Raw genomic sequence first — 20310 nt, forward strand, 5'->3', positions numbered from 1 at the left:
TAACTATTCGTTAACACTATGGAGCCACTGTTATTGTGGAAAGTAACAGTTGGTTATACATTAGGGATCAACCAATATGGACTCCTCAAGGCTGACTGTGGTTATTGGTATAATTAAAACAAAACTCTGGTATCATAATACAGGATAAAGTTGACCCTGAAATCAGATTAGGCCAAGGGCCTTAACGGGGAAAAAAGGAATGACTTGTGTTGGCCAAAAAAACCCCACAAAAAAAAAAAAACAAAAAAAAAAAAAAAAAAAAAAAACCACACCCCACAAAATTTATGTGGCTCTAAATTAATGAATCTGACTCTTTCTCACTGAAAGCCACTGGATTTTTTTTAACGGCAAGCCAGAGAAAAAAGCCATTTGACAACATGTCATAACAACCATTAATTGCAGCCACACTGTATTTACAGCTGACAATAATGCTGACACAATCTAATATTCAAGTGTAAAATACATTCTATTCAGTGACTAACATACCTTCCCACAGGCACGACAGTGATGCCGCCTTTTGGTAAAAGTGAACTTCTGATTGCACTTCATACAGTTGGGAGCTTCAGAGTCTGGCACCCAAGCAGGCTGTCTGTTCCCTAGCTCCTCCACTCCCTCCCTTTTGCAGCTCACTGCCTTGGCACTGTCTATGGTAAACTCCCCAGGGTAAGGTGGGGGTTCTGACAGTTCATCATACACCACACTGTAATCCTGATCCTCCTGAGTTGCATATGAAGGGTTAGAATCCCTAAAGTTGATGGAATGCTCATCTGTAATACTGGGGTTTATTGGTGAACGTTTTCCATCCTGTGCAGTACTTGGCACTGTTGTAGAAGCACTTAACATCTGAGCCAGCTCCCCCTCTTCCTCTTCTCCTGTTGCTGGAGATCTTGCAGTTTGGCAGTGCAGCTGTTTAGGTCTTGCACCTCCATAGGAGGGTTGTAGATCAGGGCTACTGCTGTGCTGGGACTGGAAAGTGTTGCTGGTCAGAGAGCTTACCCCAGAAGAATAGTCTTGCCAAGGTCTGCAAGAGTCCTCTGATACTGATAGAGCACCAGGGTTAATGCTCCCCTCTGCAGATACACATATTGCTTGATCACTTTCTGGAAAAGGTAGACCTAAGTCCTGTTTTACAAGCCCTTCCTCTGGAGCCCTGTTTGATTCTGGGAGAGATTCAGGATAAGAAACACCCTGTTCTGCTTCAGCATGTGCTTGCAGGAAAGCATCCAACTCCTCATCTGTAACCAGCAGCTCAGCCTGGTCGCTCTCAGGCAGGTACTGGAAACCAAACTCTGGAGGATCTACTAGGCTGGTTTCTGAACAATTGGTGGAGGTAAGATCTGTAGAAGCTTCAAGAAAAATCTGTTGTTGCCCCTCTGGAGACTGTCTGCCCTCTGCAACCTCCTGGACCACAAAAGCAGGTAAAGCGGGTGCCTCCGGGTGGGAAGCGGGTGCCTCCGGGTGGGAAGCGGGTGCCTCCGGGTGGGAAGCGGGTGCCTCCGGGTGGGAAGCGGGTGCCTCCGGGTGGGACTCTTCCTCCTTGGCTTCCAGGCCTGACAGGGATTCTGCCTCTGTGCTCTCAGACACATCTGCATCAATGCATAGCTCAGCTTCCCCTGAATCATCTTCTGTGGTCTTTGGGTTCACAAGAGCGCCGCACATGGACACAGCTATGGGTAAACATGACAGGGCTACCGGCTTGCTGTGTGAGGCTTTGGATTCCTGACCTGGAAGACCCTCTGCTTCACATTCATCCAAGGCTTCATGAGACTCATTCTCTTTACTAACTTTGATTGTTCTAGTTTTCCTAACACCATCAACAGGATCCAGATCACTCTGTTCCACAGAGTTCTCAACTACTTGGTCAGAGATATCCCCCCCATCACTGTCCCCCTCCTCTTTATTAGCTAAGTCAGTATCTATTGAAGATAGTGAATGATCTGCGGGATCACAGCTCCTTTCCACTGCTGCGGGGAGAATGACATCAAGCAGACTGAGTGAGGCAGAGTATCCACCACTCTGCTGATGTAAATCTAGACTCAACAGTACCTCTCCCTTCCCTACAAGGGTTTGCTCTTTTTGAGTGTCTCGACTATGGCATGCACCCTCTTGCTCTTGTCCTACTTCGGGGCTGTTAAAATCCACAAGCAGTGCTTCCTCTTCCTCCATTTGCTTTTCCACAATGTCCAGCTTACTGAAGGCATCGTGGCTACTGGACCTGACCAGAATGGCTGAGCTTGTGTCATTCACAAGGTCGCAGACAGGTTTCAAAGCTCTGTCTGGACAGGGAGGGGTAGAGCTTTTGGCTGACCTGCGATCCACAGACAACAGAAGGTCCACACCAGTGAGAGGCTGACCTTTGACCTCTCTATCAGTGCTGCGGTTATGGTTATGACTGGCAGAACCATCAGGACAGCCGGGTGTCAATCCATAATGAAGAGAATTAAGGTCCGGGAGGCTTGGTGGATTTGGGGACAGCTCTATAGGTGAACACTGAGGGCCAAGTGAGGAGAAGGGGTACACAGAGGGCTTCAGGGAAACAGGCCTGCCTTCGTGTTCCTCTGCAATCCAAAAAAAGGAAAACAGTTAATTCAATTACACTTGAGCTGTACTTTTGATACACTGGCACCGTCAATTCTGTTTTGCTAGATTTTTTTTGGTGCTTTCTCCCCCCCAATCTGGTAATATGGTTCTGGGGTCAAAGTTGTGCTGCTATCCGAACCATGAGTGCTAAAATACAAATACATGGTTATATTTACTAACTGCAAAAAATGCTAAGTTCTAATAAAGTAATTTGGTTACTTAGGCATCCTGTGACCCTCCAGTAAACAGACTACCGTATTTTCACGACCATAAGGCGCACTTAAAAGTCTTAGATTTTCTTCAAAAAGTACGGCGCGCCCTATAGCGCAGTGCGCCCTGTGTGTTGTAAGGATGACGTAGTAGAGAACACCATGAGAACGCTAAAGGGTGAAGTGTGGGCGTTGATCGTATATACCGGACAATCGCACATACCTGTCTAAAAGGACAGGTATGTGCATTATGTGGAACATCGTTGTTTTAACAACCCTGAAAATGGCAAAGAGACACGCTTATGAAGCACAGTTTAAACTGAAGGCCATCAGCTATGCGGAGGAACATGGAAATCGAGCAGCGGCGAGAGAATTTAAGATTAACGAATCGATGGTTCGCAAATGGAGGAAGCTAGAAAACAAGCTCCGGCAGGTCAAGAAAACGCAGCTGAGTTTCCGCGGACATAAGGCGAGGTGGCCCAAGTTGGAGGAAAGACTCGAGCGGTGGATCATCGAGCAAAGAACGAGCGGGAGAAGCGTTTCGACGGTCACCATTCGGCTAAAAGCAGTTTCACTAGCTGAAGAGATGAACATTGAACATTTCCAAGGAGGTCCGTCTTGGTGCTTTCGTTTTATGAAACGGTGCCATTTTTCCATCCGGACCAGGACTACGGTAGCGCAGCAACTTCCAGCGGATTATAAGGAAAAGCTGGCCATCTTCCGCTCCTACTGCAGCAAACACATCGGCGACAAAAACATCCAGCCCAGCCACATCACAAACATGGACGAGGTCCCGCTCACTTTTGACATCCCGGTGAGTCACACTGTGGAGAAGAAGGGGACCAGTACGGTAGCGATACGCACAACGGGGTATGAAAAGTCTTCTTTTGCTGTTGTGCTTGGCTGCCATGCTAATGGACAGAAACTGCCGCCTATGGTGATTTTTAAGCGAAAGACTTTGCCTAAAGAGAAGTTTCCAGCAGGAATCATCATTAAGGCAAATGAAAAGGGCTGGATGGATGAGGAAATGATGAAAGAGTGGCTGAGGGAGGTGTATGTAAGGAGACCAGGTGGTTTTTTCCACGCATCACCATCGCTCTTAATCTGTGACTCTATGCGTGCCCATCTCACAGCCAATGTGAAAAAACTAGTGAAACAAATGAACTGTGAGCTTGCTGTCATTCCGGGAGGCCTGACAAAGGAACTCCAACCGCTGGACATCGGTGTGAACTGCCCGTTCAAAGTAAGGCTGCGAGCGGCCTGGGAGCGATGGATGACCGATGGAGACCACAGTTTCACCAAGAGTGGAAGGCAGCGCCGGGCGAGTTACGCCACAATTTGCCAATGGATTGTAGATGCTTGGGCTAACATGTCTGCTGGCACTGTTGTTCGAGCTTTCGCAAAAGCCGGCATCATTTCCCAGGAGCCGCACGGCACGGAAAGTGACTCTGACAGTGAAGAAAGTGAACTTGGCATGTTTGATGGAGATTGAGCGCAGCTGTTCAATTCAGACACAGAGGATGAGGACTTCGATGGGTTTGATTGATGATAAAAATGTGAGTACCAAACTTCGTTTTGCTCCTGCTTTATTTTTAAATACGCACACTTGTATGCTTGTGTGTTGTTGATGATGACGATTACCGGTAATAGAAATGTGAGTAAGGTACCGAACTCAGGTTTGCTCCCGCTTTATTTTTAAATACGCATACGGTACTTGTATGCGCCCTATAATCCAGTGCGCCTTATGTGTGTGTTAAATACAGTAATGGCACACATAACTGAGACTGCGCCTTTTAGTACAGTGCGTCTTATGGTCGTGAAAATACGGTACTGCATGCCAGTAACATGACAAATGAAGACAGCCATTTGTCTTCATAAAGACAAATGTGTAAAACTTATTTAAATGTGCTAAGAGTACAAACACACTGCAGTTGTTGTTAGTTCTAGAAGAAACACCATTTTTGGCTAAACCTTGGATGTTTGACAAAGTATCATTGAATCACAGGTTTGAGTATAAAATCCGGTGTCTCCAGATGGGACACGGCTTTGCCTGAGTGAGAGTCTTCCTTCCTGGCTTCCAGACCTGACAGAGATTCTGCTATATATATTCTGCTATATGCACTGCCTGGCCAAAAAAAGAAGTCACTGGGCACTATTGTATAGAATGAAAATATCAACATGTTGCTGATAAGAGAAAATATTTGTCTGTAGGTACACTGATAAATGTGTACGTATGCATGTACATCTATGCGCGTGTCTGTGAGTAAATATAGATGTGTGTGTGTATAACGTATGCATGTTAACTTGGTGTGACAAAGGTTGCTAGTTTTGTAACACAGACCAAGAAGTTACACAAAATGTGGTGTTTTTTTAACATCATCTCTTTTAAATATCTTGTTTCCCAAGATGTAAAGATTGTCTGATTTACTGTTTTGCCACTTCTGAGCAGTGCTCACAAAAACAAAAGTTAGTTGGTTGCTCTTAGCAGTGAAAATACTGACAACTGTCACTGAATTACTTTAATGCTGAAGAAATGTTTAAAAGCAGAAGATTCTAATGCAAGTCTCTGCACTGCTGTCCCATTAATCTGCTGTATGATAAACAAAAACATCAGTTCCTTGTGTTATCAGTTGTTAAATAAATCAAAAATCAGTATGAAAGACTTGATCTTTGATACACATCTGTATTGAGGATTTGTTGACTTTTTAAATCACTGGCTTCACTTTAACACTGGGGAGAAAAAAAATGCTAAAACCGCAGAAATCTAGGGCACATTATGAAACACTCCAACTTATGGTATGTACAGTTACATGTGTTGGCTGCAGATTGAGCAACTTTTTTAAATGTACGTATTTTAGCGAAAGTTCTAATTTCTCACTCCCTTTCCTGGTTCTCGTTACGAGTTAGGGTTTTTTTGCTGTTGTTTTTTTAAATCATAAAAGCTATGGAGTACTGTACAACACATTGGGACAACAGCACTGCCATAGCTTCAAAAGTTCCTTAATCCTCTGGTTTAAAGGATTTTCTTTAGCATCAAAGTAATTCAGTGACAGTTGTCAGTAGAGCTGGGCGATATATCGAGTTTTTAAAAAATATCGATATATTTTTATACAAGATGTGACAATATCCTTTATATCGATATAGTCTATGTTACGTTATAATTATACTTGTGGAACCGCAAATTTGCCTCTCTTTCGTCCACTTTCGTCTTTACGCAACGTTACTCGGCCTCGCCTCTCCTTCACTGAACACAACTCCCCCTCCTCCCCCATCGCTTCACCTGCAGGAAGCGACAAGATGGACACGGCAAATCTCCGTTAACGAGTTACTGCGCATCGCCCCGTGCGTGGGGCTGGACGGCATCAACGTGTTAGCTAGCTAACCAGGCTAACGAGCTAACCACGCTAACGCCATGCAGCCCAGAGGTCCAAATCCTTGCATTTTCTCAAAAGTTGACAGCGCGCCTTATGTATGAATTCTGGTTGTGCTTGATGGCCGCGAACAGATTTCATGTGGAACAATCTCAGCAATCTGTCAAAAAATGTTTTAGTACGACTTTGGTAAGCTACGGAGCAGCACCGCTTGATGGATTGTCGGAGCATTACGGCTGAGCCTCGCGGAGTGATACGTACTGTGCTTCAACGTAGTATTACCCTACTGTGTATAAGGACCATAAATGGCACCTGTTAAGAGACGTGGTTGCGAAGCGGATTACAAACTCCAGGCTGTCAGTCAAGTTGGGAACAGAGCAGCTGTGAAATCTGTCTTTGTTATTGTGCTCGGCGTCTTTTAGTTTACATTTTGACTGCACAATTGTGAGCTTTTTGTTATGCACAAAAACAACATTGTTTTCTTTTATTTATGGAGCATTATTATTTAATTATTTAATAAATGCTCATAATTTATTTTCATCTGGGACACAGCTTTGACTAAGAACTCTCTTTTTGTTCTTACTTTATGGCTTTAAAAAAAATATATCGAGATATATATCTTATATCGCCATCCAGCTAAAAAATATCGAGATATGAATTTTGGGTCATATCGCCCAGCCCTAGTTGTCAGTATTTTTATTGCTACCCAGTAATCAACAACTGTTGATAATTAATTTGGCAAAGTTTATTTTCCATATTGCAAAGAAGTACAGTTTTAAACAATGCTTCTGTTGCTGCTACAGTGTAACTCAGTTTAATGCCGAAACCGGAACTGAGCATCAAAATTACCAATAGGACACGCACTTCCTTTGGGCTCCGCCTCCAAACAGTCAAAAGTCAGTCCAATCCTGCCGAGGACTACCCACGAGAGTGTGAAACTGCAGCAGCCTCAAAGCAGACACTCTTGTGTTCGCGATGGCTTCTTTCTGTGCATGGCTGCTAAGTTCTACGTATGCGAGTTATTGAATTTAAACACAGGGAATTTAATTGCACCTGTGAAATGAAATTATTTGCTCAGATTATGTTTTTTCTCGCACGTGACTTATAATAGTATAATATAATAATTCCATACACATTCTTTGTTACTTGTGTTATCAGTTGTTATATCTTTACTGAGAAAAACTATAAAATGAATAAATCCATTAACAATGAATCATGTCTATCCCTTATCAGATGTTACTGTCCATGTGATGTGTGACTGGTCTTACCACTATTGAGTTCAAAGTCATCTAGCAGCTTGTCCAGATCACATACAGCTGCCTTGAAGAAGCTGTCCATGCTGCACTAAAGGAAAGAGGCTTTTTATGCCCTACAGTTTCTGAAAAGAAAAACAAAAACAGGTCTGTTGGGTGAAGAAAGGATTACTTCAAATGTTGGATTGTTTTTCAGGTTCTTTGGTGTTTGGGTGGTGGAGTAAAAATCCACTTAACATGCCAACCACAGCTTAGTAAACATTTACTACACCAGTCAAGGACCTTGGTAAAGACAACAAAAGTGCAAATGCACATGACGCTGAGCTGCAAATGAACATCTTTAGCAGGGATCATCCCATTTAGTGGCAGATTGTCAGTACTCTGCACAAAGTGACATGACGATAGTGTGAAGTGGCTAAAATGAGCTGATAATGCTGTTGTTTGGAGGTGAAGAAGCAGAAATCTCTGACATTATAATCTTTATCAGCTTAAGACACAGCAATAACTGTGTTCCATTAGTGTTAAATAAGCACAGTTTCATATAACACTAAAATTCCATAATTATGTTGCAGTGAAAATTTAGATATTCCTCTTTAGGAGATCCCCTCTGGTAACAAATAAAAAAAAGAAAAGCAAGTATAAATAAGGAAAAAGAATCAAAGTGGCTAACAGAAAAAGAACAATGCTTTACAACCCAGAGATTAACACAAAACAGTCAATGGAAAACCATAACAATTAATCTCCAAAAGTTGATTCTGTTCATCTGGACGTAGAGTTTTGTGTAGGGCTGCTCGATTATGGCAAAAATGATAATCACGATTATTTTCACTGAAATTGAGATCACTATTATTTGACGATATTTATTTATTTAACCCTTTAAGTCCTACCATAGAACCAAGTCCGCCAGAGCTTATATTATTTTTTTTTACATGTTGTAGTGCCATTTGTGAGAGCATTTCAAGTTGCTATACATCAACTGTTATAGCCCATATTTTAATAATATGTATGCATTAAGTCCATAGTAACTGCATTAATTGCAAACAAGTGCAATAAACTACAAAAAAATTGAAAATCGTTTTTGTTTTTTTTACATATATTTCTACTTGGAGAAATTTAAGAGGTTTATCCCTCAAAACTTTAAATACAAAAAAGTTGCAAAAAATAGTTTACAACAACAGGAAATTTAGTTTGAGTGTCTTCATAGTTTTATTTTGGAGATACAGCAACAGGAAAAACGAAAAAACAATCCTATGATGCAAATTTGCAAAGAAAACAGCAGGTGCATCAAAATAAACTATTTCCAGCAGTGCAATTTGAGTTCTAAGCATCCCAGAAACTATTCAGAAAAGTCAAACATGACCAGTATAGGCTTTTAAGGCCTACAAGTAAAGAAACTACATTTTCAGCGAAAATGACATCACTTCCGGTTTCGGCCAGGAAATGGTGGACATGCGATAGTTCGCGCTGACGTCTGTTTCACTGTGGGAAGTGTTACGAACAGCTGATCGGATCGGCAAAGCGTGTTTCTGGAATATTATGTTTTTGTTCCTGCAAGTGCTTTTTATGCAATTTTTGCAAAGCTTTATGTGGAAGGAAACCGTGACCGAGGACAAGCTGATGGCATAAGATGTAAGTACAACTCCTCTGGTTTCATATGCAAAACAAATTATTGCGCTAGCTTACACGGTTCAGGTTCTACAGGGATTTAAAAATAGTTACGCAAAACGGAGCATGCTGCTCTGACCGGCTTTAAAGGGTTAACAATGACTTTAAAAAAAATAATATAAAATAGTGTGCAACACCACTGAAGTTTTTTTTACCTCTCTTTTCAACCAACGGCAGTCACTCTCCTCTCCAAATAACTTCTGCTTAGCTTTCCGAGCTTCCCTCGGGTCCTCTTAATCAGCGGTCTCCAACCTTCTTTGCGTCATGGACCGGTTTATGCCCGACAATATTTTCACGGACCAGCCTTTAAGGTGTCGCGGATAAATGAGGGAGGGGCTAATAATCGGCTCAGTCATTTTTAATGATCGTTGAAAGCCCAGATCGTAATCGTGATTAAAATTCGATTAATTGAGCAGCCCTAGTGATATTTCATTTTCTTATCATTGCTCAACGGTGAACGGTATGATATGGCCCAGCCCTAATGCAAACTACTGAGGAGATGGGGCATTAGAGCAGGGCGATATGGCCAAAAATATTTATCACGATATATATTTGAAAATTTGCGATAACGATATAACTGACGATATAATTGATGCGAGACAAAATACAACTCCACAACATTACTAGCGCAAAAAGAAAACCTTCCATTTATTTTCACTTAAATAAGAAGGTGGTTTTTATGTACATTAAAGCTTTATAAAAATGTAACAGTGCAAATACAAATTCCTTGCTGAAAGTTTAACCAAAAGGCATTTCCAGTAGAAATGGGCTGACATATCCTGAGCATAACCATATATAATATCCACTGAAGTTAAAAAGAGGTGCTTTGCAAAATTAAACTGCAGTGTGCAATACGTATTTTTCGGACCATAAGGTGCACGGGATTATAACGCACATCAAGCGAAACAAAGCAGTCAGATAAATCAAACTTTATTAAACTCATTCTTCTTGCTTCCTCCACTTCTGTACCATTGATTCATTAATGTTGAATTCTCTGGCAGCTGCTCTATTCCCATGTTGTTGCAGTATATTAATGACTAACCTCGTATTGTGGATGGATTATCTCAGTTGTTCTCCTGACTGAAGTTTGGTCTGTTTACAGCACCCTGCCATGCGATTGCATTTGTCTCTAACCATGAGGAACCTTAACGTTAACTTTTATAAGTGGAAAAGTGTTAGTGTTCGTCCTCCAGCTTCCCTGTTTATGTTATGCTAACATAGCTGTGTCGCTAGCGATCACGTAGCACATCATTATATACCACCTAGCCCAACTTCAGTAACCCTACAAACGTCACTGCTGTTTAGTTTCCTGTCTTCATTTATGTTGGAAGTGATAGCAGAGCTGTACGTTTGATTTTTTTCAGAAATCTCTCAGTCAGAACATGCAATATCATGCTTAGGTAACTAGCGAGCTAACTTCCGCTAGCTTCCCGCTAACTTCTAACTCTGTTAAATGTAATAAATTTTGTTTTAATGGATGCCTGGAAGTTAAACTTCATAGTTACACCTGGTAAAGCAGCAATGCTGATCGTTTTATTAAAGATGAAAGAATTTAGATAGTTTTTAACGCTCAGTGATGCTGCAGTGTTCGTTTGAACTGAAGAATAAGGAGTTTAGGACCCAGATTACTCCCAGATTTAAGAGCATCTTAGTCCGACAAATACGACAATAACGATGGCCGCTTGCATGTTCTGCAAAAAAATGTGCTTTGTCGTGTATCTGACGGACAAACACCAAACCAGTTCCACATCACTGAAGTTGCACCATTTTTACAAACCAATTCTGGTTCATCTGTTTCACTCAACAATCGGCCATGTGCGTATGAAAACAAAGGCACTGCGCATGCGCGTTTTACTCATATTCTATCGCGATATTTCATTTTCCTATTGTTGCCTAACATTATACCGGGATTACCGTGAACGGTATAATATGGCCCAGCCCTATGGGGCATTACTGTGTAGAGCTGAGTGTCAGCTGGAGGAAGTAAAGACAGCACTGGTGACAAAGACATTAATCTTAATATCAATTAGTACATCATTGAATCTTGTACCAAATTATCTTGTATTATGAACAAAATAAGGTTGGGAGATATGTAAAAATTTTCCAACCGACGTTAGGCAATATATTCACGCAGGCACAGACTTTTTGATGGGCAGAGCAATCATCCATGAACTTATTTGCCCATTTAGAAAGGTTTTTTTGGAGGGAATATTTTACTTTCTTTTCTTGTTTGTTTCAGTATTAATATAGCTACTTTTTAGATTATGAATTAATTAATGTATTTATTTATTTTCTTGAGATGCGCCAAATTGGCAAAAGACTTACCATTTTATCGGAGATTTTTAACTTTTTGTTTAATTTTGTATTTTTTGTTTGGTGAAGTGTGTAAGACAGATACACACTGGAACAGCCTGTAACCACTGGTGGAAAAAAGAAGCCAATTTCTCTTTGTTTCCCTCCCCAGCATTGTGGAGTTTTTAATTTAAATAAAATGTGGGGGTTCCTTTTCTGAACATAGGCTACTGCCTTTCTTTCTTTCTGTTATAAGTTGGAGTAAATGAATCGCTGCATTTGTGCACACTCTGAGGAGGGTGCATTTGCTGGAAGCTGGAAGAGGGTGCTGTTAAAACAGTGTTATTATTTTTTCTGTTGACTCTTAGCTTCAACCAACATTATTAGCAAACTTATTCATGGTCAAATAAATAAATCGCTCTTGTAAAAACAATCAGCAAAAAGCCTATCATCGATAGCTGATATATTCATCCAATCGCCAAGCCTTAGTACACAAGTCATTGTTTTCAGAGCAAGCCTCCATCTTACTTAGAATTTAGTCCAACATGAATTCAAAAAGCTGAGAGTGTATACAAACCCGTATCAACTATGAATTGTCACCCTCACACAAACCAGTTTCACAGCCATCACATGATATGAACCATGTGAGTTCTGATGTCACTCAACTATTACTCATTGTGATTTGTGGGTTTTTACACTACTTAATGACAACTATGTCTCGTTTGTGTAGCGCAATAGTCTATAGCTGAAGAGTAGTAGTAGAAGTAGTAGTAGTTCAGCTGTAGTTTTACCAGACGGAAGCGATAAATGAAAGGAGAACTAGGTGATATACAATCCTCGGGTAACTTAACAGGAACACCACAAGAAGGATACGTGTATGAATGATTCACAGTAGTGCTAAGGTACAGACTGGTACTAGAATGCAGTTCCCACAACTTCAATGTCTCAACTTAACTCATAAAGCTTATCACTACATAGTTCTCAAAGTAAAGGTCCATGAACAAAGAAAAGGAAATAAATAGGGATGCAGCTATTGATTGTTTCACTAATTGACTATGCCATTGATTAACCAAGTAATTGGACAAGAAATAATAACAAATACTTAAAAGAGAAAAAATACTGGTCTTTCAAAATGAACTACTCATTGGTTTCCCTTTAAGAAATAGCAATGCTTTTAATAGTTTAACTTCATACAACATCTGCCAAAGAGTTAAACGTGTTCACTGTATTTATATACCCTATATTATATGTTTGAAAATAGGTCTGTAAGTACTGTATCTTCTGTGAGGTAGATTAGGTGTGTGTTCTTGTGTATGTGCCTCTGTACGTTTAACTATGCTAGTAAATCAGTGAGTGTTTCTGTAAGCTTTTTAAATGAGTATGTGGTGGCTGCAATGAAGAAAATCAAACATATCAACATTCTCAGAACTATGCTTAGCCCTGTGCTTTTATGCAACCTTTCCTGTCGCAGAAAACAGACATGATGATAGTACAAAAATAATTAATGTTTATAATAATTCAGTGTCCAAACCAACCAGCCCTAGGGATGGCTTGCTTTAAACATTGTCAGACTAAGCTAATGTCTCCATATCTTATTTTATCTTCTGTAGTTTTGCTGAAGATGTTTCACTAAACAGTGGTGGATAGGAGCAGATACTAATTTCACTTTTCTTCACGTTGGAGCTTTCTGAACACGTGGTTTAATTAAGGAATTCCACCAGCTTTTTCTCAGTAAATGTTTTTCTAGTAATTACAGTAACAAGCTGACGTTTGGAACGCTAGAAAAAAAGAAAAAAATTTATTTCACTTCACTAAGCTTCCCACAAAGTGGGAAGAACTTCTTTTTCCGGTCTTACTTAGAGAGCCTCTTTTTGCTGCTGTCATTCAGTAACTATCTTTTCTTTCCCACAAGGTTTAATATTTAAGGGAAGGATTAAGTCTCAACAACCCTCTGAACTGAGGTTTGATAAGTATTCTGTCATTTAAAATTCATGTCGTTCTGCTGCTCATTGCTTATGAGACTGGCAAAATGCAATGACAAATAATATGAAACGAGAAGTACAAACACATTCACTATGGCTGTTTAGAGCTGAAGTTACAAATATCGGTTGTGGCGTAAACAACACATACTACATACATTTTTCTTGCTCTCATTTAAAACAGTTTCACAAACCAAAAAGGCAGTATAAGAGCGAGTAAGGTAAACAAAACTAGCAAACCCATCATATATGAAACGTTAGCAGGTAACATTAGCACTTACATTTCACATTAACAACCCCACTTAGCAGTTAGCTAGAGTCCTATTTTTACAGCTAACTCTGGCTAACTGTTTAAAGGTGAACCACCTTTGGATTGCCTGTTGTACGTCTACTGAAATTAGCACGATTACGCCAGGTGTTGCTAAAAATTAGCCTGTTAGTTGTTACTGAACAGGCTAGCTGGCTAATGTGGCTACCAAACTATGGAGAGGGGGGGGGGGGGGGTTAACGAATTTCTTACCAGTATGTTTTACTCCATGTGCCGAACCTCAACAATTATTATCTCTTCAGATGTAACGCATAAGAAAACGTTGCTGGTATCTTAGGGTAATTCCACGGTAAAAGTCGTTCGGCCAACTAGCTGCTGGATTAGTTTTACTGGAGAGGTGTAAATTCTCCACTTAAGCGGCCATCTTGAACATGCAGACTGTCGGGAGGTCACAGGATATGGTTAGGCTGTGTGGCTGGCATACAAGTTTACTCACCAGCGCAGAAGTGGTGGTGAGTAAACTTGTTCTTCCTGGGAGCTACATACAAAAGAGAAATAAAAAAATAAAAAAAACTTGACAAAATCTTTCTCAGGCAAGTTCTGAAACATTAGAGTTTCTTAAAGGTAATCACTGTAAATTTCTCTGTTAATTTTTTCAATATAATTTTCTATTCTAAAAAAATAAAGAATAAAAAATTGGAAGTTGAACAAGGGCTGCCTTGTGCTTTTGTGTAATAGCAATTTATTATTTTATTATTTTGCTATATAAGAACCATTCCATTTCCCATCACCTCTTCTTTTTTTAATACTGAGATTGTGATGCTGGAAAGGCTCATCTCAAAGTTTCAAAATGGGACTTCAGAAATGAGTAGATGGCAACACGATAGCCATCTTTCATGTCATGTGTGATAGCTCCAGATGAGTTTGTTCACAGTTATCAACGACAAGCAATGGTGGATCTTACTGTGAAACAATAAGAGTCATCTGCTGCATACCTAAAATACAAATAACAACTTGTTATAACATATATGTTATAACAAGTTGTTATTTGTATTTTTGTGTCCGTCCTGTGAACTCAAAGCAGCCTGGCCTGTCTCTTTTGACCTGTAGCATCAACAAGGTATTTCTGCCCAGAGGAATCTTAGGACCTTAAAAAGAAACAGCTGGACTTCTTTAATTTTGTTGAAGACATTTCACCTCTCATCCAAGGCTAAAAAGTGGAGAGTCACAGATATTTAAATCTTAGTTGGTAGTGTCCCTTAGGAGGGGGTAAGTGGCCCACTATTAGTCATGTGACTCATCACATAAGGTGTGAAAAAACCACTTGTGGTTTCAGGTGAAATCAGCGTGATCCCTTAACCCACCCTAACATGTGAACAATTGAGGTCACCTGATATAAGATGCGACTGAAAAGAAAACTGCTCCTCACTGTGAGTCACACTTAAAAGGTTGTAATTTAGAGAATTATGAGTAAATTAGAACATTTCTGATAGCTAGTGAGAGTAGGATGTTCTTAGACTCTGTGATTCTTTTTCTTGCATTTTCATTATTATGTCATTGTATCGTCAATTCAATTAAATTCAGTTTTATTTATACAGCACCAAATTACAGCAACAGTTGCCTCAAGGCAATTTATATTGCCTACCCAACAATCATAAGACTCCCTATGAGCAAGAACTGTGGTGACAGTGGGAAGAAAAAACTCCCTTTTAACAGGAAGAAACCTCCAGCAGAACCAGGCTCAGGGAGGGGTGGCCATCTGCCACAACTACTTCATGGTGAGGGGAGGAAAACAGGACAAAAGACGTGTTGTGGAAGAGAGGCGGAGATTAATAACAAGTAATGATTCAGTGCAGAGAGGCAAGGTGACAAAACAGGTGACAAAAAATTTAATTTAATAGAATCACTTTTCAAAAAAATCCATAAAGACTTTTTGATAAAAGGACATTCACCATTTCATCACTTTGAAATGTGGGGAAATTATCTTTTTTTTTCTTTAATTGTCTTCTAATTTCAAAATAATTCATGTGTGCTTGTTTTTTTTATAACGGTTTTGCATCGATTTTCCACATCTCCTTTAAATGAGCCATGGTTAAATGAATGTATTAGATAAACAGAACTAAATACTGGACTAGCTTACCACAATAGATGGATAAATATAATAGTTTTATTCTAAAAGGATGTCTTAAAGAAATGGTGATACCTAAAAGGAAACAGGAACACATATCCAAAGCAAAGCGGTAAAAATTTGGTTAAAATCTGTAACCCTCCGGGCCCAAAGAGGGCGGTAACGCAAGAGAATCCCGCCCGTCATCCGTTTTAAAACAAACTGAAAAGAAGTCGAGGTAGAGCGGAAAGAAAAAGGAAGAAGAAGGAGAAGACAGAATCGGTACCACAATGACTTCGGCTCGGAGACTAACTAGGGTAAGAAAAAGATCTTAGTTGTTGGATTTCTGCAACTTTGACATGGTTTAAACAATGGTTTCGACTTTATGAGTGTAGCTACAGATTCGTGAGCAAAGAGAAAATGTCCGGGTGTTTGTCGCTCAAGTGTCTGACAAAACGAAAGGATAATGACGGCCGATAGACGGTGACTCGGGGTTTAGTTGTTAATTTGAAATGCCAGCAGAGCGTGATTAAGCTTTAAGATAAAACTGTCATCTACGGCTTTAAGTCGGAAAGCAAGCTGGTGTTTAATAGGCAAGCATGGTGGAAACTGTAGCAGCTCGTTTTAACCGCTTTCGCCGTCTGAAGGCAGCCGCGGAGGCGAAAACATGGAGACTTTGGGGTTGGGACGTGACGTCAGACCTCATCTGAGCCGTATACGTTTAATAAACGTTTAATAATAAAAAATATATATATATGAATGACATTATTCTCTTGTTTAGGGGATTAAGAGTTAGTTATTTGCAAAACAGTATACAAAGTTATTTTGACTTGGTCATGTACTTGCATGTAAACAAACGCAATATAAAACAAACAGAAGGAGTAATGCCTTTATTCAGCTTTTTTCAGCAACAAAATAGAGTAGTCAATAAATTATGAAGAATTAAGTGTAACAATTGGAAAGAATTGTTCCTGTAAGTTAAAAGAGTAAGTAGAAAAATGTGGCTATTGTAGACATTGATTTTTATTTTTAAAGAGAGAAAAAAATGAATTGTATGCTAATGTTGTAAACAGTGTAGTGGCTGGCCAGGCGTTCATACTTTCTTTTGTTCTGACTCGTTTTAGTTTTGATTTGCTGTATGTTAGTAATTTCCTCATACCAAAAAGAAAATGGTGAAGTGTGCTGTCACGACTTCTTGAAATCTCCTGACAGTTCAGTTTTACAGTTCACGTAAATTCCAAATTCCACTGGGAATTAGAAAATAACTACTATTTGCTTTCAGTTAAAACTGTTGCAAGAGAATTATCTGAAATGACTGGGACTGTAGGGCATGTACAGCTTGAATTGATCGGTATAAAATATTATGACTGTCACTTTCTTTCTGCCAATCACTTGCAACTGTAGGACCTCAGTGGTTTGATAACATTTACTAGTTTCTTCCTCCTGTTTGTCTATCTCACCTATATGTTCTTCTGAAATTTATACTGGCAGACTTTTTGACCATATGAATGAAAAATATTTGATCTGAGTAACCAGATGGATTTGTTTTGTAACGCTATTTTTTTTTTTTTTAAACTAATGCTAGTGCTAGTGTTCAGCTAACAGCTGGTTGTGGTGGTTGAAGGTGACTGTTATCACAAGGCTGCTCCTTGATATTCTCTGCAACTGCTTTGCTTTATACCTGAAATCAGTCAACCGCAAACAAGGTTAACAAGTCACAAGTTAAACACTTTTTGTTTTTTTGTTGTTGTTTTTTTAAATAACTAAAAGTAACCATCATGGAACCATTAGTCCTCAGCCAATGTTGCTGCACACGCACATTTTAAAGATGCAATACCCATTTAAGTTTGAAGCTGTTTCAGGTTTTTGTTTTTTAATTTTTTTTCTTTAATTTGTTGAGGGTTATGTTAAAAAGCTTAGTCTATATGAATCCTTGAGTGTTTCATACATCACAGGCCTTCATAGCAAAAAACTGAGTTCTCCACCTCTGTCTGTTTGCCATACACACATGTCATTGCAAAGGTCACACTTTGGCAACCCATTATTTAATTAAATTTATTTATTTATTCATTAATTTATTTATTTATTGTTAATTAGTATGAATCTATGACTGCTGCCCTGTAAGTATGCAGAACTGTATTAGTGGAGGTGAAGGTCTCACACAGGCCATCATTGTCCGATGTTAATAAAATTTAAAACACCATAATTGTTTTTGCAGTATTTATGTGAACAGCCTGGAAGGAAAAATGCATTGTGTGAATAGTAATCTGAACCGAGGAATGAGCGGGTATGAGTCATTGTGGAGGAAGTGATGTAAGTGTTTACTGTCTGACGGGACTCGGTCCATCAGGGCCATATTACACAGTTCCTCTGAATCACCTACACCCAGCAGATTGTATTTCTTAGCTGGTTTCTTGACTTTTCCTCACGTTTTATCGACATCAATCAGCCACAAGTTTAAAACCACAACTCATAATGTGGCGCTCACCCTAATGTCACCAAAAGAACACACCTTAAGTCAGTGTGTGTGTGTCCGTGTGTGCCCATCCCAACAATGCTTGTCTCGGTTGAGATCTTGGAAATTTGGGGACCAAGTCAGCACTGTGTTGTTCATGTGGTCATTGTAGGTTCTGACAGTCTGCATTTGTGCAGCGTCATGCACAGCAATTTGTGTGCTGACACATTTTTATCCTAGCCAGCTGAAGACTGTTTTTCTGTGGGCTAAAACGGCATGGTCCAGTACTGCCCTTTCTGAACCTGCCGAGTCACCATTTCTCCTTCCTTGGATCACTTTTAGTAGGTTCTGGCTACCAGTTTGGAGATGTTGTGGCTGATTACTCTACGTTATACATTCACGCATTTGTCTGTTTGTTCTTCCTGTTCTGTCACTGCATAATTTTGCACCAAATTTCAATCAATTATGTTTCGTTTCAGGAGATTCAAGACATTCGCGATTCTGGAATAAAGAATTTCCGAATCATTCAAGTGGATGAATCTAATATTTTGAACTGGCAAGGGCTTATTGTTCCTGTAAGTATTGACCCTAAGTAACTATACATTTTTCCCACTTTTGTTTCTCTAATGGCTCAAATTTCAGATCACACATTGTGAAGTTCGAGAAGAACATTTTGGTAGAAATTTGGGTTGACTTGTATGAAAAATATTGTTTTATTTTTATTTATATATATATATATATATATATATATATATATATATATATATATATATAATCTGTTGTGAACAGTACATTATCAGCTTACTTGTTTTTTGTTCACTTATTTTATTTTTTTAAGGTTTCTGTTTTGGTAAGTGTCAGACACAAGTTTTGGTTCTGTTTAATGCTGTAGAGAGGGGCATCCTTGATATGTTCAGAAGTATAAAAAAGAAGAACATTATTAGAGAAGAACACTGAAATCATTTTAGCAACATTTTTAATTTTCACTATTAAAAGTATCAAAGCGCACATAAAAATGACCCCCACCAAGTCATCTTAAAGTCAAAGAGCATTATTAATTAAATTATGTAATTATTGTTGACTAAATATTATTCCGATTTTCCTGAAATTAACACATACTTATTTTCTTCAAGGACTGTCCTCCATATGACAAAGGAGCATTTCGGATTGAGATCATCTTCCCTGCAGAGTATCCTTTCAAGCCACCTAAGATAACCTTCAAGACAAAAATCTACCACCCCAACATTGATGAAAAGGGCCAGGTCTGCCTGCCCATCATCAGTGTGGAGAACTGGAAGCCAGCCACGAAAACCTGCCAAGGTGAAAATGGACATCCACATCTTATTATTGTTTTCTTATATCTGTTCCAAAAAGTACCAAATATGCTCACAAATGTTCTTTTCTCATTCCCTCTGTCTGCCAGTGATTCAGTGTCTGGTTGCGATGGTGAACATGCCTCAGCCAGAGCATCCACTGAGGGCTGACCTGGCAGAGGAGTACACTAAAGACCGTGCGAAATTCATGAAGAACGCAGAGGAGTTCACAAAGAAACACAGTGAAAAGCGACCTGTGGACTGACGATCCGCCTCTTAGACTTCCTTTTTGTTTCCTGTTCAAAGAACCCAGCCTGACTCTCTGTTCTTATCCCCTTATTTCACAGAGATGGCCTGTTCTCCAAACCTGCATTGTTTAGCACTGTCCAACCACTCTTTAATAGAGGCTTGTGTTGCTCTTTCACTTTGCCAAAAAGAAAAGCAGGACTTTTTGGTGCACAGGCAGGCTCTGGCCTCAAAGTGTCACCTTTTGGTTGTTTTTGACTTCTTTCTACTGATTTTTTTTTTCTTTCCTTTTTAGAAAAAATAAAATTTTCTGAGGTGGCATCGTCGAAAGTGAAATCTCTGAAAAGTGCTGTTCTGCTTACTTTAATGCTGAATGTGTTCTTAGATTAATCATTAGCTTATGCACACCTGTTTACAGATTTTTAAGCATTGTTTCAAATCTTGACGGCATTTATGCTGTGGGTTATATTTGTCGTCTACTCCTTTCAGTCGTTTTCCCCCTAGGATACACCGTGATCTGTAAAATCACCCGTGGCAGTGGCAGAATTTAAATTTGTTGCTCATGCAAAATT

The 20310-nt window shown here is 39.5% G+C and overlaps 2 protein-coding genes across 4 annotated transcripts in view; one reads left to right on the forward strand and one right to left on the reverse strand.

The window, feature by feature from the left end:
- Window positions 1-14122, reverse strand: part of zfyve16 (zinc finger, FYVE domain containing 16) — a 40394-nt gene extending 26272 nt beyond the window's left edge. Inside the window, exons 1-4 of one of the 3 annotated variants that reach the window (XM_026173011.1) lie at window positions 13870-14122; window positions 7429-7538; window positions 1474-2558; window positions 487-1431 (exon numbers count right to left, since the gene is read on the reverse strand). In XM_026173011.1, coding sequence (XP_026028796.1) covers window positions 487-1431; window positions 1474-2558; window positions 7429-7498 — 2100 coding nt within the window. In that variant the 5' untranslated portion in view covers window positions 7499-7538; window positions 13870-14122. Of the gene's footprint in view, window positions 1-486; window positions 2559-7428; window positions 7539-13630; window positions 13823-13869 lie in introns of those variants that run through there. The other 2 variants (XM_026173009.1, XM_026173010.1) reach the window with 2 other exon arrangements.
- A 1797-nt stretch (window positions 14123-15919) lies between these two features.
- Window positions 15920-20031, forward strand: ube2l3a (ubiquitin-conjugating enzyme E2L 3a). Its single transcript, XM_026173024.1, has 4 exons — window positions 15920-16041; window positions 18659-18754; window positions 19313-19499; window positions 19603-20031. Exons 1-4 carry the CDS (start codon window positions 16015-16017, stop codon window positions 19755-19757), a joined length of 465 nt encoding a protein of 154 aa, XP_026028809.1. The 5' UTR covers window positions 15920-16014; the 3' UTR covers window positions 19758-20031.
- The last annotated feature ends 279 nt before the right edge of the window (window positions 20032-20310 follow it).

The sequence above is a fragment of the Astatotilapia calliptera genome, chromosome 7, assembly GCF_900246225.1.
Source record: "Astatotilapia calliptera chromosome 7, fAstCal1.2, whole genome shotgun sequence".
Lineage (NCBI taxonomy): Eukaryota > Metazoa > Chordata > Actinopteri > Cichliformes > Cichlidae > Astatotilapia > Astatotilapia calliptera.

Bases quoted from the DNA above. Each gene is read 5' to 3' on its own strand.
- ube2l3a (XM_026173024.1), top strand. From the start codon at position 16,015: ATGACTTCGGCTCGGAGACTAACTAGG. The intron at 18,755-19,312 runs GTAAGTATTGAC...ATTTTCTTCAAG, and splicing joins GGCAAGGGCTTATTGTTCCT to GACTGTCCTCCATATGACAA. The intron at 19,500-19,602 runs GTGAAAATGGAC...TCTGTCTGCCAG, and splicing joins AGCCACGAAAACCTGCCAAG to TGATTCAGTGTCTGGTTGCG.